Source organism: Brachyistius frenatus, unplaced genomic scaffold, assembly GCF_029030835.1.
Source record: "Brachyistius frenatus isolate BFR_SWC_R1_liver_20210118 unplaced genomic scaffold, ASM2903083v1 Contig_157, whole genome shotgun sequence".
Lineage (NCBI taxonomy): Eukaryota > Metazoa > Chordata > Actinopteri > Embiotocidae > Brachyistius > Brachyistius frenatus.
This window is the reverse complement of record NW_027210756.1, coordinates 512,412-536,943: the sequence shown is the minus strand read 5'-3', so window position 1 is coordinate 536,943 and position 24,532 is coordinate 512,412. Positions and strand designations below refer to the sequence as shown.

The following is a 24,532-nucleotide window of genomic DNA, read 5'->3' as shown; positions in this document are numbered from 1 at the left end:
CTGCGCGGAGAAATATTTCCAATGCAGAAGTTAATTCCCCCACTTACTTGTTTCTGTTTTAACGACTGTTCCTTATATTGGGAGAGGACAAAAAGCTATAACAAAAAAATAAAATAATTGTTAATTAGAAAGAAATTCTACTGTCGTTTCTCTGGAGTTTGTACTCCTGTTTTTCTTATGAAATTAGAATTGGCTTCATGAAATTAAACATTAAACTGTTTTACAATTCCTTTTATAGATTTTTTTTAACTTTATTATTATGTAGTGTTCTAACACATTGCTTAAGACAGGAGAAAGTACAGTAAAGTAAGAAAGGAGAAGTTTATTTTTCAATTTTTTTGATCCGCCATCATTTCAGGTGGTGGATCCACTTACAGCTGTCCAATGAGCTGGTGGTAGTCACACTGTGAAGGGGTGTGTTGGGAAGCCTCAAGAAGTTTCTTACTGGCATCCAGGGACATCAGGACCTTCAAATAAATGCAAAAGAAGGGGAAACCTGTGAAAATATTTATGTACAAGTGATTGAGACAAAATAATGTTCCTGACCCATGAAAGTATATGCGGTGAACACGTTTATATAAAGGATCAACAAGCTCAAAGCAATGCAGTAATTAAGGGAAGCCTTAAGGGCAGTAAAAGTGTGAACTGTTTTTTTTTTCTTTTTCTTTTCTTTTGTATTTAAAACATGTAACATTGATAAAAAGTTCCAGCAACAGACTTAATGTGATGCGGTCATCTGTCCTGCTATAACCTGTTCATTTCATTACCTGACGTAACGCATCCTGCCGGCTGTACACGCACAGAGTTTCTATGGCAGCTTGTCTCACTGCATTATGGGAATCCGTGCATGCAGCTCTCAGAAGTAGGCTGCACACGTCTTCCTCCAACAACAAGGGTGCAGCGCCATCAATGTTTACCAGGTTCCCCAGAGCTGCACAACAGTGACGACGTGTGACGGCATCGGGGTCCGTAGTCAGAGATGCCAGCATTGCCGCCGTCCTCCTGGCTTCCTCTAGCCATCTTCTCCCCTCCTCATCGTCAACTCTCTGCTCTGGTATCGTTTCCAAATCGCCTGCCGTCTCAGTATGTGAACTCTTGTGCTTGTTTTGTTCGTTCTTTTTTCCGCACCCTGTCACGTCGCTGCCCTTTCCATCGGACCCGCACATTTTAAACCCCGATCTTGCCGCAATATATCCCAACCAGTTCCCCACTGCCCTGCAAGCCATCCGCCGGACAGGCATGCAAGAATCATGAGCACAGTCAATGATGCCTTTGAAAATGACAGGCTGCAGGGTGTCTGATGTAGCAGGCCCAAATGGATCCACATTTCCCAGAAGTCTGCATGTGGCCCCCCTGATCTGGTCATAAGAGTGAGTCAGCGCCTGCTGCAGCACTGAGGCTTCCACATGAAGCTGAGGGCAGGCAGGCGGAGAGGAACAACGGGCCACTTGGGAAAACAGAGTTAGGAGCTCCAGGGCAGAGTCCCACAAAACATCCAGCTGCAGCAGGTCAGAGAGCAGAGAGCTGGCAGTTCTGGTTGGAGGAGTCTGATCTCTGGGGGCAGCGAGCTGGAGGTCCCGGGGCGGTGACAAAAAGCCAGGAGCAGCTTTTCTGAGGCGGGAAACGGAGCGCTCGGGATCGCACAAGAGCAAACGGCTCAGCAGGGAGAGAGGCAGCTCGAGCAGTGGAAGGGGGAGAGTTTGAATTACCTGCCAAAACATGAAAAACAAAATCACGCAGACAACTCGTCACACATCAAACCACCAACAACAAAAAACACAGCGCTCTCCCAAAAGTACAGACACATTAGTGTACAGTAGTGCATGCCAGACGAGAGCCTGGTGCAAGAGTTATCCTGCGTTGCATCAGAGAATTATGTTTGTCAGTGAGGTCTTTATTGGAGCACAGGAAGGCCCTAACCTGCAGGAGGCTTGCAACAATACCACAACTGTCATACAGCTGGAGAATCATGGACATGGTGTGTGACGGCAGGTCCAGGGCAAATGGAAAACACAACAACTGGCAGCTCAATGTGGATAAGCTGTCGTGACTCAGATCCACCTCAGGTCTCCCGGGACTGCCTTTGGGAAACAAATGAAGGCTGCAGGGTATAAAAAAAAAATGCTATTGTTAGCGCCAGGCATTGCAGATTTGTGGTACAAATGAAACAGGAGGTAAATCAGAACACAAACCAGTCGGTGCCCAGCAGCCGGCCGAGAGTGTCTACAGATTTGGATCTACTTTCAGAAAACAGGGGAATGCATGAGTATGGATCCTTGGTGAAGACGAGCAGCACAGTAGACAGGAAGGAATGCAGCCCTGAAATGAAAGATAAAAAAGTCAACTTTTCCAACACTTTAAAGTGTTTTTAAATACAGTGGGTTTCAGAGGAGGCCTATATTTACCCTTTGCGGAACAGAAGTCCAAGTCTGGTGTTGTGCTGGCTAATGAAGTACCGATATTTTTCCATAGATCCAGAAACTGAACTGGATTTAAAGACGAAGATACCGGGGCATTTTCATGCTGTTAAAAAGAAGAAAGAGGCAGAGCACAGACATGAGGTGCTGGTCTGTCTCTGAAATCAATTCAAGCAAATGTATTTAGTTGCAGTCTGACCTCAGATAGTGCGTGTAGGAGTAAAGACAGGAGGCCATCACAGAGTCCCCAACCGGAGGGGAGTGTAATTTGGGGCTGACAATGCAAACAACAAAAAAACAGCACAGGCAATTGAAAATCACTTAAAACTTTTATGATTTACTGTCAAATTATCAGTGATTTAGTACCTCACATGAGTCCAGGGACAGAGTTTTCAGAAAGGACACGAGATTCTCCACATCAACTTGGACATCAACGTCACATTGTGTGAAGAGAGACAAAACAGAGGCAGCCAGAGGCTAAAAAAAAAAAAAAAAAGAGATACCAAAAATCAACTGTGTCACACATCAGATCAGTTTACTGTACAGCAAAAAGCTATTGCTAGAGACACAAAATAGATGGCATGTGAAGCATGGCCGAAAGTTATTGTAAACCAGGTTCAGTAGGGACTTACTGCCAAAGGACTGAGATCCGGTTGACTAAGAATTGTGTTGAAGGGCTTGATGAAGTCTTCCAGTCTAAAGTATAAGAGCAAATGATGAGCTGCAGCATTTACCTGACTGTGATGTGTGATAGTCAGTCCTTGTACACGCAGTATTCAACAAATGAACAAAATCAGCTTCAGTGAAGAAAAGAAGGATCAAACCTATGTTCTTCTTCCATCTGGTTATTGTGCATCTCCCAGTAGACCATGAGCACTGTCATAATTACTCCAAGAGCAGACACACTCCACTGTTGCTGAGCAAGAGGAAATGTACAAAAAAGTTAGAGACACAGTTGCAGGACTAGAGCATCGTTGACTTTTGTTCCATTTATGAGCAGTAACCTTGATGAAATCTGGGTTTTCTACGATATCATGGATGAGGTCAAAGAGGACACGGGGTAGTCCAAGTTCACAGCTGATGTGGTGCGACTTCTCGAGGTCAGTCATCAGTATCAGATTATGCAGGACCTTCAGTGGTTGGTGAATCTGCTGCACTTCTTTTACAACACCACCTGTGAGCTGAACAAAACAAAAAAAGAGAGTGAATACAAAACTGTTTTGGGGAAAAAAAATCAATTCATACTCAGTTGAAAATTGTACCGAATTACCTGAGCTTTAAATACCAGGATCTTGGATTTAAGCTGAGGTATAATGGCACTGTAGTCTAGTAGTTCTTTCTGCTGCCTGCTTGGATCTGTTTCTAGCGCCAGATTCTCCCAATACTCCTCACAGTCGACATCCTGAAAGAACAAGACAGTATAGATACAGTCAGGCACAATTCTTTTTAGATGGTAAACAATTACTTTGTTTCCAAGGCAGATGCGCTACTGACAAAGAGTAAACATATTCTAAATTGACAACCTCTTTTCACTTTGAAAAACAACGTTCACTGACCTCCCCGTCTTTGCATCGCCACACTTGTCGTGGCCCGACCACCACAGAGGGAAATTGCAGTTCGTAGTCTCTGCTGATCTGACCCCTGCAGAGAAAAAGGGTCAGAGCTGTGAACACAGACCGAAATCTGTTTTGTGAGTATATTACGTCTCTACACTGAGCTTCTGTCAACACCTGTGTTTCGATCTCGTGCTGGCTGCAGTGTTTTGGTTGAGGCTTGGATTTTGATCTAATTGGCCCGTTGTCACAGAAACATCACTGGTGGTGTTGACGCTGGGGACGCTCTCTCCCGGGGACGCCGCAGCCTTCACAGGGTTCGCCCTTTCACTTCCCATTCCATCCTTCTTCTTCTGTTAAAATACATAGAACAGGTCAAAACATGGATTTCCATTTCCCCAATTTTACAAAGAAAAAAAAATATCAATGTACGACTCACTTTGGCATTGTCACTGCTGACTGGTTTCTTTCTGTTGTCGCAATGTTCCCTGGCCCTTCGCAGTAATCTGCTCTCCCCAGAATTCGGCACAGACTTTTCTGCCACTTGCTGCAGTTTCAGTGCCACTATGTCTGGGCTGGGTGTGACCGTCAGAGGGCTGAAAACACTTGTGTCTGACAGCACTGTCGACACATCACGATGGGAATAAAACCATCAAAGTCAAACTGCGCAGTATTCTAAAAACACACGAATTCCATTCATATTTGGAAAGTTTCCATTAAAATGTTACGTTTTTGGCATCACCTAAAACCTCATCAGCAACAAAGGGATGGTGCAGGAGGTCTGGCCATGACAACCGTTTCTGAGGGTCTTTGGTCAACAAGCCTTTCAGGAAACTCTGAGGGAAATATTAGACAATAATAATAATGATAATATAGATGACTGTGACTCAAGCAAAAATATTTTGTTTGTCATACATATGCAAACTTTGCGCTTTGTCTCTATTGACCCCCTTAGCCGAGTTATAGCTGTGATTGAAGACAATAGGGAGATGTATTTTTTAATTTAACTTCTTTTAAGCCAAGAAAAAACTGAAAAACTAAAAAAATTGTTTTTAGTATTTGGTCAAAATGATTTGCACTGGGGGCGTATAAAAAAACAAGTATTTCTAAAAACCCTCTTGCCCTCTGGCACAGCTCGTAGCCACCTGGTTATACAAAGGAACAACAAGGCTTCAAGTTCAACCAGCTCGCCTCGTTAGAAATCCCATCTGCAACGCCACTGTAACTGTAACTGTACCGTGCAGGTGTTGCTCATCGTGTCCGGCCACTTGATTGGGTTTCTCACGATGAGCTGCACCAGGTGGAAGATGGAGTTAGTGTAGAACGGAGGCGCCCCCGTGTGGAGTTCATAAAGGATGCAGCCCAGAGACCAGAGATCAGCTGTGTGGTCATACGGCTTCTCCTCTACCAGCTCAGGAGACATGTACAGTGGCGTTCCCTTGATAGAAGTCAGCACCAAGGTGGAGACGCTCATTGCTCTGGCAAACCTACAGCAAGATTACATCATGCAATTTATGCTTTAGGAAATGATTAATACTTGGGATGCACAATACTGGATTTTTTTTTTTTTTTTTTTGCCAATGTACATGCAGAGAACATCAAGTCTCTTCTGTACTGCAAACACATTATTATGCCTACTCTTTTATAATGATGGCTCACAGGCAGATGCAGGCAATGCTTTACAGAAATGTACATATTCACGAGGAAATTTTAGGTTATGAAAAACATGCTGTATGTATTCAACCTACCCAAAGTCACACAGTTTCACCACACCACTTTTTCCCAACAGGATGTTTTGCGGTTTCATGTCACGATGAAGGATGCGATGGGAGTGTAAATAATACAAAGCTGAGACCAGCTGACAGGCAATCTCCCGGACCTTGAAAGTAGGGAAGAGTCCAATGTGAATCATGTACAATTGTGATAGTGTGTGGCCTAATTGTAAAAACAGTGAATACCTGGCTCTCTGGCAAGTTCCCGTCATCCTCAAGAATCTGGAACAACTGTCCCTCTGCATACTCGGTGACAACTACAACCTGTGGCAAACGTATAAGGGAATATGAACTCAGATACGTTTTGGAGATCAAAGAATCTACGAAACAGCAACTTTCTGTGAACTAAAATAGACTCTTGAGTTTGTTAAACAAGATTGAAAACACACCTCAGCTTCAGTCTCGAAGCTATCAAAGAGCTGGACAATGTTTGGATGCTGAAGACCCCTCATAATCTCAATTTCTCTCTTGAGACTTCGCAGCTCCTTTTCAGACCGACCCACCTTCGGCATGAACTTTAAAGCCACCACCTGATGGACAAACGTTGACACAGGGTGAAACGGTGTGGTTTAAGAAATAGAAAAACACAAATATGTTCGTATCAAAGCTTACCTGGCCCGTACATTTCTTCCTTCCCTTGTAAACTTGACCAAACGAGCCTTCCCCCACCAGCTCCAAAACGTGGTACAAATTCATGTCAAGGAGAAGCGGCGGCAGACAAACTGCAACCGACACAAACTGAACTCAAAACCTGTTCGCATCGGTAACCTGTCTCTCTCTGTTTCACCTCGACAAAATGTAACTTTACAACTCACAAGTAATGGCTCGTAGCTTTCTGGCTCTTGTTAATTTACAGCTGCAGGGACTACTCTTACTTTTTGGGGGTATGGTAACAAAACAATACGACGAAATGCTGGCAAGATTAACTGCCAATTTACAAAAGTAACAGAAGACAAAGTAAAGTTTGACTCGCCATACATATATACTCAGTATTTGTAAGAGTGGCCTTTGAATAGCCTATTTTAACAACAAAACAGTTATTTTTAATCTTTCTTTACTTTGTAATACGAAAGTCAAAACCGGCTTTTCACTGGACAGCACGTACGCAGGGGTCCTTAGCCTAGCAACGGCTGTTGCGTTCCTGACAACGAGCTGCAGAAAGGAAAACAAGCAGACGGGCGGCTGGAGGAGAGTGACGTCATCTGAAGAGTCCCTGCGCACCAGCGCCATTGAGTCTGCTGTGCACCTATCTCTGGACGATAAAATAATTTAAAAACGCACAAAAGTATTACAATTAAATAGAAAATAATAATGAAAAAAAAAAAAAAAGAACGTGGCTAGTATTGCACCACTGTTTTATGTGCTCATAGCCAGCTACAGGCTGCTTGAACCACCTACTACACAAGGTAGGCTATAAATTGATTTCATTCCGTTTTACCTTTCTGGGTCCCTCTCAGTCAACCTGTGCACCAGTGCTGGAGGAAGCCTATAATATAGTCTGTATCTAAGGAATGTTTTAGGTGCAAATATATTGTTGTCATGCATTTAAAAAAAAGAAAGTGAAAGTTGCATTTTAAAAAACGTATTATGCCAGACAGTCATATTATTATTATTATTATTATTATTATTATGCATTTGATGAAAATGAAAGTTATGAGAGTTATAACAATAGGCCGTCTAAAGAGGGGAATTAAGTAGGCTGGTTTATGCTGCTCAACATGTTTCGTTGTAGTCTAATTTATATGGAGTTAGGAAGTTTAGTCAATACCAAATCAATATTACCTATGTGTAAAAATAATTTTAATCAACGGGGAACACCATAGATCCCTCGGTATTGTCTTGTGGAGTGCTAACTATAAAAATGATTAAAAAAACAAAAAACAAAAAGTACTTCTAAATTGTACCAAACGACAGTACTTCAGCAAATATACGTAAGTCACCTCCACTGCTGCGCACTTTACACTGCAGCATTTATCTGCCTGTAATTACAGGCTACACTCTCCCAGTTATTTTGTTGTCCACCAGATGTCGTGTGTGATTCACACAGCGAAACTGAGCTGACATGAGAGCTGATTAGGAATCCCTGTGGCCGTCTACTGTTCTCAGGTACTTCAGATGCAATATTATAGTGACTTGTGTGATATTTATGTACTTTAACATACATTTCTGTTATACTCCTGCTGCACACTGATGTTTCATCTAAGTTGCTGCATCGTTCCTTTTTATCTTTTAAGCAGGGAGGATATATTTCTGCTATTAAATGCTTTGTGTGAGATTAAAAATCATCCTGTTAATAATTTTATCTTCTCCATGTGGCCAAAAGTGTCTATTCAGTATTGACTTGATAAAGGTTCTGTGCTGTCAGGCAGGGTCTCAGAGCAGAGCAGTGAGTTTCAAGTGGTGGCTGAAACGCGCATCCAATGAGCGCCTCCAAAGACTTCCCCCGTAAAAGAAGATTGTGTTTCCATATTTTTACGCATGACGAACATGCATGAAGTCCACAGAAGGCAGCAGTAGACTCAGCATACGCAGGTGGAAGATGGGAGTGGGTCATGACCAGAAGGAGTTTTCTCTGAGTGGACTCGTACGACCTGCATTGTTTTAGAAATCGTGCGTTTTGGATTATGCTCTTCATCCTGATCTGTGGCTCTCATCGCTTCCACTGAGCTTGCGGATTCAATTTCGTTTCATTGTCTCTGTTGGTCATTGCATTCTTTGTTGAATGCAAACATCGTCATGTTGATCAGAACAACTTTTCTCCTCTACTTTGTGGTCTCACTCTTAAAGCTTGTTCGTTGCATGGAAAGTGAACTTTGCTTCCCGGTTAGATTGGATAACGATGACAAGAGGGATTTTGACAACGACGTGGATTTCCTAAATGGAAAATGTGTCCTAAAAATTCGAGCTTTCCAGCTGGAATTAGTCATCGATTTACACCAAGACTCTAATTTCATTGCCCCTTCCATTTCTAACCAAGACGCAGTGTGGCTTCCGAACACCGATGTGACCACTGACCTGAGCCGGTGTTTTTACTCCGGATATGTGAACGCTGACCGATATTCATATGCTGCTTTAAGTCTCTGTAAGGGTTTACACGGTGCGTTTGGCTACCAAGGCTGGGAATATTTCATCAGCCCGGCAGAGAATGACACCAGAAGCGCAGAGAGTGTGCACGTCATCCGGCGCAGAACCAGCAATAACCTGAAGCTCAACTCAACCTCTAGGTGCGCAGTGGACAGCGACATAAGCCTCCAGGTTGCACAGTCCTTGGAGAAATACAAGCAACTGGCAGACTACGATAATGTGACCGAAACGATGCTGAAGAGGATGGGGAGAGCCAAAAGATTCGCCTCGGTCCCCAGATACGTGGAGACGCTCGTGGTGGCGGACGAGTCCATGGCGCAGTTCCATGGAGATGACCTAAAGCACTACATCTTGACACTGATGTCAGTGGCAGCGAGGCTGTACAGACACCCAAGCATTCTTAACTCTATCAGCATTGTAGTTGTAAAGATCCTGATCATATCCGAGGAGGACAAAGGGCCCAAGGTGTCCGGGAACGCAGCCATGACGCTGCGGAACTTTTGCACTTGGCAAAAGAAGATGAACAAAAACAGCGACAAGCATCCAGATTACTGGGACACAGCTATTCTTTTCACTAGACAGGTAAAAACAACTTTATTAGAGCTCACGTCACAGGGATTTGGGGTAACAGCAAAGGAGAGAATGAGCTGGTAAGCGCAATTACGCACAGAAATGCGCAAATATGTTTTTTGTGTCACCTTATTAAAAATAATTAGGAGGAGGAAAATACAACATCCATAGAAACTATGTGTATGTTTGCATGACTTTGGAAAATAGCAGGTATACTGTATACTTTACATGAGAGGCTTCCCCTCAGAAACTCCTGCTGTCAGTTAATTGGCTTGCTCTGGAAACACACTCTCCACCTCTGCTGAACTCATGAAGCACTCACTCAGTCCACCAACAGCATGCAGCTTTGACACTGAGGGTGGGTCACAAAGGAAATTACTTGAGCTGAACAGAGCTCTAGTTTTGATTGTTCTTTGTGGATCCTCAGAGAGTAGTTTTACAGACTTGGAATCCACCTCCATGCTTCTCAATGCACTCCCAAATATTTAGCAGATGACACATGGTCAGAAATGAAGTCATTGTTCAGAATGATAAAATTAAGTTGATAACTTAAGCCAGCAGATGCATATTTAGTTGCTGAAAAAGATACTGTTTAAGCAATGTTCAGTCTCCAGTCAAAGGGTATTGTCTTAAAGCCTCCTCATTGGAATTAAAGAGCCAAAAGTGACATAAGGTGAGTTACTAATATCACCAACATGACTTTGTACATTATGGTATCAGGCCACAAAAAAGAATTATGTTATACTTGAAACTGCATCAATTTTAACGAGAGCCAGTGCCCTCAGGGATGAACTATAGTCAGAAGTGTCTTTTTTCTCAGCCATCCTCCTCCAGTTGTGGGTTTTCCAGCCCAACCCACCACCTTGCCTGCTCCTCATTAAACAGGCCCCCGAAGGGAGGAGGATGGAGGGACTGAGGGGCGTGGTGGTGGCGGTGGTGGTGGGGTCTTCTATGTATGTCAGTTCTTGTTTTTGCTCCACCTGCTCGCTTCAAGTCTGAAACAAGCCGCTCCAGGGGGTCAGTGCTGCACAGTTACAGTCTGTCATACACTTCCTCTGTCATTCATTCTTTTTGCTGTCAGGGTTGTGCTTTTCCAGTTTAAAGCACCACAAAGACTGTCAGTATTTTCCATAAAAAGTATTTCAAATGCAGAATCCAGGTTTCTGCTCCACGTGCAAAGTTGAGGTAATAGACTCTGCAGCCAGGTTAGTCGACCCCATTCAACTATATTGGACCTGCCCACTGTGAGTCATGTGGATTTCATCTGCTATATAAAGCGGAAAGACAGGCGTCAAGGGATTCCGTCACTGCTTTAGTTAACAAATTCCACGAAATGAGTGACCTAATGTACTTAAATCTGAGGTTTGACAAACTGTAACAAGAATTGTTTTGCAGAAAAAGCCACATTTACCAGAAAGAGTCAAACAAAGAAAATGTCTTGGCCCCAACCCGTATGTGTGGAAAAACAGATTCTTGCAGATGGAATTATTTGCATAAATTGTGCAAGAAAAACAGAATGGCCATGAATAGGTAAATACTGTCACGCTGTACACAGCATTCAAAGTATACAACAACAACAAAAAAGTGATCAACTTTAAGTAGTGCATTAACATCTCATATAGCACCATCCATCAAACCAAACCTGTTTAGAAACAACAACAGGAACCTACAGCATTCAGGGCCACTTTACCTCTTACTGTCAATTCCATAATATTGAATCAATCAGAATGATCTCTCCCTTAGAAAGCACCACAGAAAATATTTTTTGGCTTACTAACATTAAACATCCAAGCTTTCAGCATTTCTATGGCTCAGTACTCTATGACAGTGGTAAATATCATGAAATTGCATGTAAAATTGCAGCCCAGTAAGTTATCAAACCATGTAATACACCCATCAGTCCATTAGAGGATACCTTGTCAGTGTCCCGTTTTACCTCGCCTAGGCCCTAGACCGTATGTAAAAGTGGACTTAGCTTTCATGTCTGAAATGTGAGGCCAATGTAGAAGTTTCATAAAGTGAAATACCTCCGAGGGCCACTAGAGATTGGCTCCAAAAAGGGCTCTGGCTCCAAACTCCCATTCAACTTACATAGTCAATACAATTTTTCCACAAGTCATTTATGTGTTATTTCCTAAAGTCCCTTCTTCTTGTAGGTTTTCTGGTAGTCTATCTGAAAATAATCCCATCATTAATTAGATATTAGGACTCAAAAAGCGGTAAATTTGGAGGCGTGTCTGTTTCATTGACAAGCCAGTGGTGCAGTCAAGTTTTCGTTATCGATAGGCGGAGCATAGTGTCCTCGGGACTTTCACCGAGGAGATCAGGGTTTAAGTCTGTGAGGAAGCTTTTTCTACACTTATGGGCTGCAAAACGTGACACTGACACAGTATCCTGTAGTGGACTGAGGGGTGTATTCCGCACTCAGGTGTGATAGGGTCAGGTCTTGTTTATCTAAGACTGACTGACAAATATTTTGTGTCAAACCTTTTGTCATTTAGGTTTTTAGCATGCATTCCCAAGCCTCCCAGACTCAAGATACTCAAGGCTTCTGCACACGTCTTCTGGTAATAGCGCTTTCCACTCAGCTAATCAGGAAAGGTAAAAGATTTAGACAACCCTGTGAATACATGACATGGTGACACAGTCAGCGTATTTGTTCTGGTTTACCACTGCTTACAATGGGCCTTAAGTGCCCATCCATTGTCTGCTGTTTACCAGCCCAGAGTAATTTTCTAGGTTTTATGAAGACCAACTCGGTGTTGTCCAGAGGCAGCTGTGGTCGTCTTTAAACTCTACAGTCAGCATGATTAGTTGTGTAAAGAATGTTGCAAGTTTACTCGGTTCATTAAGTTACACAGAATGTTTATTGTATGAGACGCTGCCAAAAGATTAAATCTGACTGTAAATCTGTTGAAATGCGTGATTCCCCTGGGAGAGAGGAGGTGGTTGTACTTCAGCTCATATCTTGTTTGTCTTTACTTATATGATAAATAATGGGCTGAGAAAAAAAGGAATTCACCCAAGTATGTCCGGATGTCATCAACCCTGTCTGTGATACTGCTGAAATCAGACCAAAAACTCAAGGCAGTACTTTTAAATGGTGCCTCCAAAGCACAAAAGGTGAATAATGGAAATCGGTACACAAAATAAAATGGACATATTTCTTTGCTGAGGTGTTTTTGAATGGCAGAAACACCAAAAAATGCAAAGGTAGCCGACAGATGTGCGAAGTAGGTCATGGCAAAGAACACATAGTCACGGCTGTTTCTTCTCCCCTGTTCGTCTTGCTGTTCTTATTTTTTTTTACTCAAATGGCCCAAAAGTTCAGATGTCGTCTGCGCACATGAGCACATCTGGACTACATTTGCACTGGCCAACAACTGTGGTTTTGTGGTTTATTCTAGGAATGATTTGTCATAGCACTCGAGGTCTTCACTTGGCCCCTATGTTTTATGGTTACATTCAGTGCAGCGGAGGATTGGAGGGGCTGTGTGACATTAAACCAGCGCTGTGCTCTATCTGTAATAGCTAACCGCCGCTGGTTTTCTGTGTTTCTGGCTATATAGACACAGTGGTGTTTAGGGACCGGGCAGATGGGCGGCTGCTGCCGGAGTTGTCCTGTGATTAGGAGGTTCAGATCCAAATGGATGCTCGCTAAGATTGGGTTTTAAAACCCTGTGGTAGAGAAATAGGTCATCTGGAAACTCTGCTCTGGCATGGAAATGTTATGGTTGGGGACAGTTACATTACCTCATAGAAGAAGGTGTGCTCTAAACACTAGTGCCCTCTAAAAAGATTTAAAGACTGGGTGGTGGAGAACTTTGCTTAAAATCTCTAGAAAACAAATCTTACTGCAATGACACCAGGACAACATGAAGGATGTTTTAATAATCTTACTTTGGTAAATTGGGCGTTTTTTTTGCTGGTAAAATACCATTATAGTCAGACAAATTAATTGCTGAGGTTAGGGAACAAGGTGACATCACTACAAAAAGCCAGACAGGGCAAGAATCAGGAAAAGTAGCAGACAGGTTTCAAACAAACTCCAGTCTGCAAGAGAAAAACAGAGACCAATGATAAAATTATAATCCAAACCGTCTGTTGCACACACTATAACTGAGGGCACACAGTTTCTCTGTGCAGTCAAGGACTGTCTTCAGTTTTTCTGTGGTGTTTTTTTTTTTTACCTCCAAATAAAGTAGTTTGACCTGAAATACCAAGATTTCAGCCTCATTAAACGTCAATGTTACCTTATCCACAGAACACAGGGAATCTCTAGATGAGTATAACATTATAATAATGGATAGAAATGATGCTCAAATCTATCAAAATGGTGACTAGATTGTAATAAACTTGAAAATAACCTTTAATGCAGGTATTTAAAAAAAAAAATGTTTTACCAAATGCCAAACAATGTGAAAGGAATCGTTCGTAGTGAACCTAAAGAGAATCATCGAATGTATCTGCAGCTCAGTGCTTTATGGAGGTTTATAATGTGTTTCAGCTCACCATGCTGTTTAGCTGACCAGCCCACAATTTTTTGGCTCACTCCCATTGCTCTCATAGCATCACTTTTGGCTGCAGCAGGCAGCTTTTCAGTGAAAAGGCTTTAAAAACACCCTGCACACTTTGTTCCTCAGCACTGCACAGCAAACACACACATTTAGCGAATAACGAGGGAATATAGTGGCGTATTTAGCAACCCAAGAGACAAACACCGTATGTCGACCAATGACAGATCTAATAGACAGCGAATATTAGACTCTCATTCAACAGGTAATACGTGATAACGATGCTCCATAACTGCTGGCTGTGCAAATAAGCAACTGGTTGCTAACAAGTTTTCCAACTCAACATAAAACGTGATATGTGCCGTCAAGTGAACGAATAATCTGTCACTGCAGGTTTAAATGCCATGTTCACCTGCTTTTACTTTTGATCTGAGACATGTAAATGTTTTTGTCCAGGACCTTTGTGGAGCCTCCACCTGTGACACTCTTGGCATGGCAGATGTCGGCACCATGTGCGACCCCAAGAGGAGCTGCTCTGTGATCGAAGACGACGGCCTGCCTTCAGCCTTCACCACTGCTCATGAGCTTGGTATGACCAGTCAAGACCATCCTTCATTCAATGCACATTAGTACCGTAATGATTTCCATCGTGTTCGCATATGCATTGTCACAGATAAATGAATCTATGTATCCTCTGACATCTTTCTCCCTCTCGACAGGCCATGTGTTCAACATGCCACACGACAACGTGAGGGCCTGCGAGGACGTGTTTGGTAAACTACAAGACAACCACATGATGTCTCCCACGCTCATTCAGATCAACCGCACCAGCCCCTGGTCTCCCTGCAGCGCTGCCATCATCACTGAATTTCTGGATAGTGGGCATGGTGAGTTTCCACGACCCTATCACCCCAGTGTTTGACTGCAAACAGCCTCATGGTGTCTCTGAAGAGGTCTGAAGACAAAATGAATACAGACACACTGAACAGGCATATATAAGGGATCTGAAGGTAGCAGTGCTTAACAAACATGTAGCTAGGTGTTTATCCTCAATGTGTCAGTCGCATACTGCGGTTAGAACCTGAACATATGTTTATGATTGTGTTTATCAGTGCATGTGACTGCCATGCTTTGGTTGTAGAAGAGAAAGCTCTTTTTCTAATGTTTTACGTTTCTTATGACATTTTTCTGAGTTACAATCTTCTGATTTCCACTAACTATGCAATAATTTTGGATAACGCAGTGAGAGAATGGGTGAATTTGTACTCCATTTACAGTATGCTTCAAATTTGGCATCTGTCAATATTCTTAGGGCCTGATTTACTCAAGGTTTGCGTGTGTAAAATCACATGCAAATTTTACACCACCTGCAAAAAAAGGTCCAAGCAGATCTACTAACGACGTGCAGTGAGGATTGCATCTTTCAAATGTGCTATTTAACACACATTGTCCATTTTGCATGTTGGCCTGAATGCATATGCGATATTGAGCATTTCTACCTGAAGGTGCAAAATACTGGGAGGGAAATGCAAATACATTAATTTAGCACCCGCAATGATATTTACTAAATCTGAAAGTAGAAATAGGAGAAGTGATTGGTGTGCATTTTAGTATGACTGAAAGGAACCTATTAATCTGATGCACACATCAGGAGAGACGGCTGCTCTTATTGTGGTGAGAAGGAGACGCAGAGAAACTAAAGAATACGTAGAGACCGGTGGAAAAACTTTTGAGATGACAGAGGCAGAAATTATTCAGACATTTCGTCTGTCCAGTGATGACATTTCTGAGTTATTGAATGAATTGAATGATGATTGACAGCCAACAACAAGGAGGAGCCACGAAATACCAGCAATTAAAAATACTTCTTCAGACTTAGCATTTTCCTGCCTCTGGGTCGTTCCAGCGTATCGCTGCTTGGATATCCCACCCAGTCCTGTTATTCAGGTGTGCTGTCACGGGTCCTGAATGTGTCCCGCAGAATTCATAGGTAGCTTCATAAGGTTCACGAGCACTCGTGAGACACTGAATGAAACTAATTCACCTGCTCATCACAGAAAGAGCTGGACCTGCTGATCGGTGTTTGTTAGAGGATCTCATCCATCGTTCCTCCTGTTTTATTTGCCGATGTTTTATTATAAGCCATATGTTTTCGCTTAATATCTTGCCATCTACTCATAATTTCATCAATTAATCTTTTTTTTTTCCCATTGCATTGACTTCCTCACTGATAATCTCCTATATAGTGTTTTGTTCTTGTTATAATTACATTTATTAATTTCAATGGAATCAGATTTCCTTTTCCTTTTGCAGTCGTTCTGTATTTTTCATGGCTGGAATCACTTTAACACACACAAACCTCATTTAAATACAGCGATTTGCACAGGACATTAAAGATGTAATTACTCTTAGTAAATCACTTGCAAAACGGGTGCAAAGTTAATGTGCAAACTTTTGGAAAAAACACGTAATTTAGTACCCTTTATTTGAGATCTTAGTAAATCAGGCCCTTAGAGTAACATGCTAATAGAAAAACTAGCAAAGGCCAAAAAAGAAATTCATTCTTTTGGACGCAGATTGTTTGCCAAGTGAGACAGACCACAGGACTTGGCTTCGGAGCAACGCTAAACTTTTATTTTAAAAACTGCCCCCACATCTGTCCCAAATTACAGGGCTTGTTCTGGGGAGAGTCACCACAGTGGTTTGAACCACGAGGTGTATCTGCCCAGTGTTTCCCATGCAGGTTTACTCCAAATAGACAAACTTTTTCTTTGCTTCTCTCTGTGTACATATCAAAGATGATCTGAGAACAAAAGAACAACTGATCCAGAACGAGAACATTTTTGACTTGACAGGGAGTGATTTCTACTTGTAAAAAGGTTCCTCCTGGCCATGTCATAAATCTAAACTTCAAGTGGGGAGAAAAAAAACAAAACATGTTGATACATGTTTAAGGCAATTTTCATGCAGTGATGCATCCAGAATTATTTGTAACCTGTTCCATTTGTCTGCGCGCAAACATACGCACTGCCAACTATTGTTTTCCATAATTTGCTCTTTGTAGAGAGATTAGGAAGGAAGAGGTGAGGTACAGTTTATTCAGCATTGTACTATCAGTTAATCAGTGTTTTTCTTCTGCCAAATTTGCGTTGAAATGGGAGGAAACTAATTTGTCACCAGTCGCAGCTCATTCACTCACTGCCTTATTATCTGTTGTGAATCCACCGCAACATGAACAGCATAACAAAGAGTTCAACTTCAGGGAGCCCAGTTTTCCCTCCTCACATTACTCCTTTTGGTTGTGAAAATTCCCTATAAGGGTGAGACGTTGTGTGAGGGATAAAAAAAAAAAAAAAACTTTCTCCTGGAACCTTTTCATCTACTGATGTTGATCTTTCATGTTTCCATGAAGCACATACTTGTCAAACTCGTCCTATTATTAGCCTGTTCTTGGAAAGGTTTCTGTGTTCCCTTTATTCTAAATGGAGACCACACCTTTGACCTTTGCACTGCTTGCTAGCTCCATGACATTTCAAGCTTAAATCTATAAATTAATCTAGAATAACTTTATCCCCGGGAGCCATGCAACAAGGGTGGGATGGAACAAGGGAGGACAAGGTTGTGGGATTTTGGGCAGAGTTTGAGGATGGGATAGGGGTGGGAATGGCTGTGTGTGGGGCGCTCATGCATGTTTGTGTGTGTGTGCCTGTGCGTGGCATGCGGCGTACGCTGCATGCACTGCATCAAGCTGTGCTTTCCCTTCAAAGAGCCCAAATCACAAGGGCAATGGCTGCGCGCTGTGCCCAACCCACATCCCACCCACCCACCCACAACATATTTAATGAAAAGGATAGTATAAATATTGATGCATAAGTATAGATTGCATTGTTTTTGTGATTTTTTTCCCCCATGTGTTTGTATTCTTTGGTGAACTTTTAGAAGTTACATCTTTAATCAATGTGTATCAGTGCCTACAGCTGGTAAAAAGAAGACATAAAAGGTGAGATCAAAAAGTTCCGCGACGGTTCCTGTCATGCACGAACAGAGTATAGAACAATGATTTGCATGATGCAGGGGGAAGCAATGTCCTTCGGAAGTAAGTGTTCCAAGTTACGTTCCTTGATAAACATCTGCACCTGTATTACACATGTTTTTGTGACCACTGGTACATAAGCATTTGTGATTTCACCATGGACCTGAAACTAGAGCAAAGAATGCACATTTAATTTTATGTAAAATGTTTGGGGAATAGGAAGAAGTCACGGAGAGCCAATACTGACGGTTGTGTTGTTTTAGGAAAAAAAAATGTGCGCATCTTCAACACTCTATAAGTCAGCACGTTATCATGGTGGAGAACCAAAGTGCCATTGCTCCATAGTTTAGGTTTGTATCGTTTTCCCTTAGATGCTTTAGAACATTGCAGTAAAACTCGATGTTGACAGTGTGACCCCGGGGTAAAAATTCACAACACACAATCCTGGCAAATGTCAAAGGAACTTACTGTATCTCGTTGCACTCCTGACCTGACGCACCTTCTTCTGTCCTGGACAGAAATGTTTTGCCCGTCTTAAAATGACAATGCAACTCATTGCTTCATTGCCGTAAGCTTAGCGAAGCATTTCAAGGGTCTCCGTTGCCAATATTCTGAATTTGACAAAAACATTTATGTGCGCTCTCGGCTCCAGTCCATGATGATATCAAAAATGTGCACATAGCAGTGGTGACAAAAACACAGGTGCTGATGTTGATCAAGCAACGTATCTTGCAATACTTACTGTTGAAAGTTATTGCATCCACCTGTTTGTGTACAACAGAAACAGTCCCGTAACCTTTTGATAAGACTTTGTAAAAGACAGTTGGTGTTACTTCTGTGTGTTGCTTACCGAGTCTCCCCCTTCTAGGGGAATGTTTGCTCGACCAGCCTCAGAAACCGCTTGTCCTTCCTGACGGGCTGCCAGGAGCATCCTACAAACTCGAGCGTCAGTGTGAGCTCGCCTTTGGAGAAGCCTCCAAGCCTTGTCCCTTCATGCAACCACCATGCAGTCGCCTGTGGTGCACAGGAAAGTCCAGCGGCCATTTGGTGTGTATGACTCGGCACTTCCCCTGGGCAGACGGCACCCAGTGTGGGGACGGACAGATCTGCGACCGAGGGGTCTGCACTGACAGACGAATCCAAAATCTGAAGGTAAAAATCCCACATGGACTCGGTTCTTGAAATCAACACATACGTTGACTAGGATGTGATTCATGAAGGTGTACATATATACATTCTTTTGTATTTCCAGGTGGACGGCCGCTGGGGTAAGTGGGGTCTGTTTGGTTCCTGCTCACGCACATGTGGAGGCGGTGTCCAGCTATCTAAAAGGGAGTGTAACAACCCAGTTCCGTCAAATGGTGGTAAATACTGCCAAGGGGTTCGGGTCAAATATCGCTCCTGCAACTTGAACCGCTGCCCTGACACAGGTACGAGTCACTCAAAACACTTTGTCCAAATGACATTTTTTTCCCCTCAAGCATTTTCACCTCTCACCTTTTGTACCTGCCCTACTCTCTGTGTAGGTATGACTTATCGTGAGGAGCAGTGTGAGACCAGTGGCCGCAGTTTCAACACTAACCGCATCGCCCACTCTGTGGTGTGGGTACCCAAGTACTCTGGAGTGTCCCCCGAGGACAGATGTAAACTAATCTGCAGGGCTAATGGCACGGGCTATTTCTACGTACTGGCACCCAAGGTAAACAGCAAGGGTACACTTCTTTGCCTGAACACGTTTAAAACTAATCTGACAGGTGACTAGAAAAAAGTCTGTATATATTAGGGTTAGAATTTGAGTTAAATTGCTTTGAAAGGCCAAGATAACAACGAATCCTTCTACAATAAACATATATATATATATATCAGCCAGCTGCCTCTGCTCTAAGTGCAAAGAGTGAAGGAAGGAATGAAGGAGAGGAAGAGAGCAGTTTATCACTTTCAGATAGCAGGGTGTGGAGTGAGCTTGAGCAGCAGGGAGACAGAGTTCACACTTCAACTCCATCATAGTGTCTGAGGAGGAGTAGATAAGAGCACTCAGGGGACACGTAGCTCTGAATAACAGGGCAGCTGCAGCTGGATATTTTAACCACAGAGTCATGACTGAGGCAAAAATTAGTTTACAACATGTTCTAGGTAAAAATTTGGTTTACAATTTGAACTGGAGTTTGGTTCATATGGTGTCTGCTTGCAAGGGTCTTCAACTAAAGGATGAAAGAATGCCTGTGTCAGGGTGTCCACAACCACAGTAGATGAACGCATTGGTCACATTTGCAGACAAACAATGAAGCTGATCTCCACAGAACATACAGTATTTTTCAAGTGATCCATGGTTACTTGTTTGGTTTTTATGTCTGTAAATAGTGTAATTATGAGGGACAATTTCAAAGTCAGTTTTGCCTGCAATTAAAAGTATTTGAATGTCCTGGACTTAATAATGCAAGTAAACTCACATGGACCAAAACATTAGAACATATCGGAGTTTTAATTTTTGTAAATGTGTTGCATTGAGTGTGTGTTGGATGATCTATTCTGTTTGCCCCCTGTGACCTTAAGTTTTTGATGGGGGAAGCTAACTTTGAGGTGTACTTGTATACCCCAGGTTGTTGATGGGACTCCATGCTCGCCAGACTCCACAGGAGTGTGTGTCCAAGGAAAGTGCATTAAGGCGGGCTGTGATGGCAAAATTGGCTCCACCAAGAAGTTTGATAAGTGTGGAATTTGCGGAGGTGACAACAAGGGTTGCAAGAAGGTGTCAGGACTCTTCACAAAGCCTGTGTGAGTAAAACCACATCACCTTTAGAGAATATTGCTGAAGTCATTCTTTTTTTCCCCCTCCTTACTTCAACATGATAACTTTATCATCTTCACTCCAACATTATGACCTCTTGTTTACTGTAAAATGTTTTGGCTTGCAGGCACGGCTACAACTTCGTTGTCATGTTGCCGTTAGGTGCAGCCAACATAGACATTCGTCAGCGAGGCTACAAGGGAAAGATGAGTGATGACAACTATTTGGCAGTAAAGAACAGTGAGGGTCATTACCTGCTCAATGGGAACTATGTAGTGTCAGCTGGCGAGAGGGACATTGCTGTAAAGAGCAGCCTTGTGCGCTACAGTGGCACAGCTGGCCTCGCAGAGACCCTGCAGGCCGTGAAGCCCTTGGGAGAAGCCCTGACTGTGGAGGTGCTGTGCGCAGGCAAGTTAACGCCTCCTCGCATTCGCTATTCCTTCTACCTTGCCCGTCAGGCCAAAGAGGACAAGACTCTGAAGAAGATGGGGCGTGTAAACTCCCACAACAGTGTCCTGGCTGAGGATAGTGTGAAGGAGAAAGAAGTAGCCACCCTGAAGAAGTCTTACAGCAAGGAGGATTCCGCTCATGGGAAATGGATATCCACAGGGTGGGACGAGTGCTCGGTGTCCTGCGGCCGTGGGATCCAGAGGAGGATGGTGCAATGTCTGAGACCGGACGGAAAGCCCGGGTTGGACTGTGACTCTTCACAAAGACCCTCAGCCACCAAGGTTTGTGGAGACCCATGTCCTGAGTGGCACATTGGGCAGTGGTCGCCCTGCTCCAGAACCTGTGGGAAGGGCTTCAAGAGACGACCACTGCACTGCAAAAACCAAACTGGGCATCTTCTCACCAGGGATCAGTGCACTGGCTTGCGTAAACCACAGGAGCTGGACTTCTGTAACCTCAGGCCTTGTTAGTGACTTCAGCCTATAAACTATAAATGTTTTTTTTTTTTTTGTTTTAAATGGACTGAATTGATTCCAATATGTCTGTCATATGCAGATCTTTCCATCTGCATCATTGGACTGCTCGAAAATGACGGACATTTGCTTGGAAGAACAAGAAAAATGGAAAGAGTCAAAGCCAGAGGCTGAATGCTGGAAGATAGTTTTTTACTGCCATCATTTTGACTTCAAAAGACATTATCCAGGTGTAACTGTGATGCAAAATAACATACAAGAAGGTCAAATCTGATTTTGTCGAATCCCTTGTACTGTCAGTAGATACAGAATATCCATTTGCAAGCAATCAATCTAGTTTACCTTACAAGTCTGGAACCTATTTTGTAGCATACTATTTGTACTGTGCAGGCTTCAAAGTTTTAGTTGGGTCTTGCAAATAAATTAGTGAAGCCTGCTGATAGTCCAAAAAATTACTAATTATTTTTCAAATTGCTAATGTAGCAGCCTTGACATGTATCAGTATCAACCTAATGGACTGAAACGTAATGTCCATGTGCTGCACAATACTTCACACAGAGAAAGATAGTCAGTGCTTTATTTGACATCTTTTATACGTTTTGTTCTTGGTATCGATCCTGAAATGAACTGGATCATATAATTTGCATGGTTGTAGCGATGTCACTGCTACATTGATGATCTTGCCCCAATACTTATATTTTTTAAATTCAGTTGTTTAGCATCTGCAGTGAATCAGGATTGATAAAACATTGGATAGCCTTCCACAGAAACAACCCCCATGGCATTTCTAACATGTTTTACTCCAAATAAAAAAAACAATACTGACTCAGCCAGCATTTCGACTTCAAAACAAGGAATTTACCAGCGCTTTAGAGATTCATTTTCAGATGAAACTAGATTCTGAAGTCACACTGGTGGCTTTTATGAAAAATCGGACAAAAAGAAACAATGACCAGTGGTTTGATCCCTGACAATCATGTGGCTCAGTAATTTCATTCGTCTGTAACCAGCATTACACGGCTCATCTGACATATGGGTTCACTCTGATGTCACAAACATACATGCACATTCTCAGACTGGGTTCAATTCTTGCCTCCTGTGTTCAGCATGTTTGATTGCCTCCTTCATTTGAACTCAAAGATTGTCTTCAGCCAGACATGAAGCCCGTTAAGTCATGCCTGTCTGGCGCAGTTACTGACAATAATTTATTATCAATGAAACGATAGAGCCCAGAGGGAATGTGTTTTCCTGGATCTCCTTGTCCATGGCCCCACAGCCTGAGTGAAGCAGTTCGATGAAATCCTGTAATCCATTATGTTCCCGTTTTATTTTTAATAGGCCACTTTGACCAGTACAACATCCAACTACTGGATGAATGCTGTTGGTTGAATTATCATTCTAGTTTTAAATTCAAATTTTTTGATCAGCTTTTGCACTTTGTACAGCAAAAGAAACCCAATGACCTACATGGGCTGTACTGTATACTATGTATACATTTATTCAGCTCAGTGCAAAAAAATTATGTAAATAATAATTTTTTAATCTTTTTTTTTTTTTTTTACACAGGCATTTGTAATTGTCTTTGACTTCAGAATATTTATTCCAAAATAAAGCCATTACTTAACAGTTGTGACAGATTCTTTGCATTATTTTCTGTTCTGTAATTATACATAACCTGCTGCTGAGAGACATCTCCTTTTCACTGTTTTTCACATTTATTAAACCTGCAGTAACATATACATTACTTTTATTATAAAGATATTGATTATAGACCCACTGAGATTTTAAAAGTTAAGTTTTACAGATACAAACAAGCTCATATGAACATTACTAGCTGCAATTATATCCTTTCTTACAGCAATTTCAGTGTAAGTGTTGGGTGACAAAACTTAATATTGCTCCATGCAAAACTACATTCTAAAGTTAAGCTGAAGTTAATGGTGCTTCATTAGTCTGAAATAGAAGAATAAGTGGATATTTTGTAAAGTTACTATCTTTTTAGTACTAATTCCTGTTTCTCTGCCTCTGCTGGGGCACAGCAAGGAATCTTGCCGTGCAAGCACCAAAAGGGATTTTCCTACTAATAACACTGTAACTTGATTTAACTCAGATTCCTGAAGCTTCATTTTAACCTCAGCTGAACTTCTTTTGTCATCCAGAATGAGGTCAGTGCATTGTTGTTTTAGGAAAGAACTCAAAAATGCAAATTCATTTAATATTTGTATTTAAAATCCTTACAAATTAAGCAAGCTACACGAAGTTTTGAGCAATCATTATACTTTGCTTTAAACAAGGTATGCTAATAACACTAACAAGCCTTTTCCTTGGTTTAATTTCTGTATACTTTTTTTTCTTCCTAAGAATGTATACATCTGCCAGAGGAAGTAAGATTACAGAATCCATGCTGAGCAAATGTATAGGTCAGCATTAAAATTGAATAGAAGGAAGAGAGGAAGCAGATAATGTGTGGACTGTAAAAAGAATACACCAGTACATTTGCTCAAGTTCTCTGCTTCCTCTCATTGAGATAACTTCATTAATTACCAGCGCTTACATCTGCAGCTACAGTAAAGCGTAAAGGTGATGGGTGGCCAGCATGCCTTATAGCCTTTCACTGTGGCCTATAAACTCTACTTTGCCATGCATTTGTTTCACGGTCAACATTTCAGACATGCAACTACAAATATTTTCCACTGGTTGTGCAGTGATGTGGACTCGCTCTCCCTGTCTGTGTCTGTGACCTGTCCAAGAATGCAGCTGTGTGTTGAGGTGGAAATTATGAATTGTGCGATTTCTGACATGACAACTTACGCATGTCTGACCGTCTGACTTCGAGAGAAAGGTCTGAGTCTGTGGGCGGTCTTTTTTCAGACATTTT

General features: G+C 42.2%; 2 protein-coding genes across 2 annotated transcripts; one reads left to right on the top strand and one right to left on the bottom strand.

Moving 5' to 3' along the window:
* Nucleotides 1-352: 352 nt before the first annotated feature.
* Nucleotides 353-6,638, bottom strand: stk36 (serine/threonine kinase 36 (fused homolog, Drosophila)). Its single transcript, XM_069716469.1, has 20 exons — nt 6,355-6,638; nt 6,132-6,272; nt 5,929-6,006; nt 5,719-5,849; nt 5,208-5,457; nt 4,713-4,806; nt 4,410-4,591; nt 4,148-4,323; nt 3,974-4,058; nt 3,688-3,819; nt 3,422-3,598; nt 3,242-3,333; nt 3,050-3,113; nt 2,784-2,894; nt 2,617-2,691; nt 2,406-2,523; nt 2,193-2,319; nt 1,921-2,101; nt 768-1,709; nt 353-467 (listed from the first exon to the last, which is right to left on the bottom strand). The coding sequence occupies exons 1-20, from the start codon at nt 6,436-6,438 to the stop codon at nt 372-374; spliced, it is 3,336 nt and encodes a 1,111-aa protein (XP_069572570.1). The 5' UTR covers nt 6,439-6,638; the 3' UTR covers nt 353-371.
* Nucleotides 6,639-7,039: 401 nt separating this feature from the next.
* Nucleotides 7,040-22,798, top strand: adamts15a (ADAM metallopeptidase with thrombospondin type 1 motif, 15a). The gene is made up of 10 exons (XM_069716416.1): nt 7,040-7,148; nt 7,768-7,848; nt 8,108-9,408; nt 14,367-14,499; nt 14,630-14,797; nt 18,812-19,095; nt 19,196-19,373; nt 19,470-19,642; nt 20,543-20,718; nt 20,859-22,798. The coding sequence occupies exons 3-10, from the start codon at nt 8,479-8,481 to the stop codon at nt 21,649-21,651; spliced, it is 2,835 nt and encodes a 944-aa protein (XP_069572517.1). The 5' UTR covers nt 7,040-7,148; nt 7,768-7,848; nt 8,108-8,478; the 3' UTR covers nt 21,652-22,798.
* Nucleotides 22,799-24,532: the final 1,734 nt, after the last annotated feature.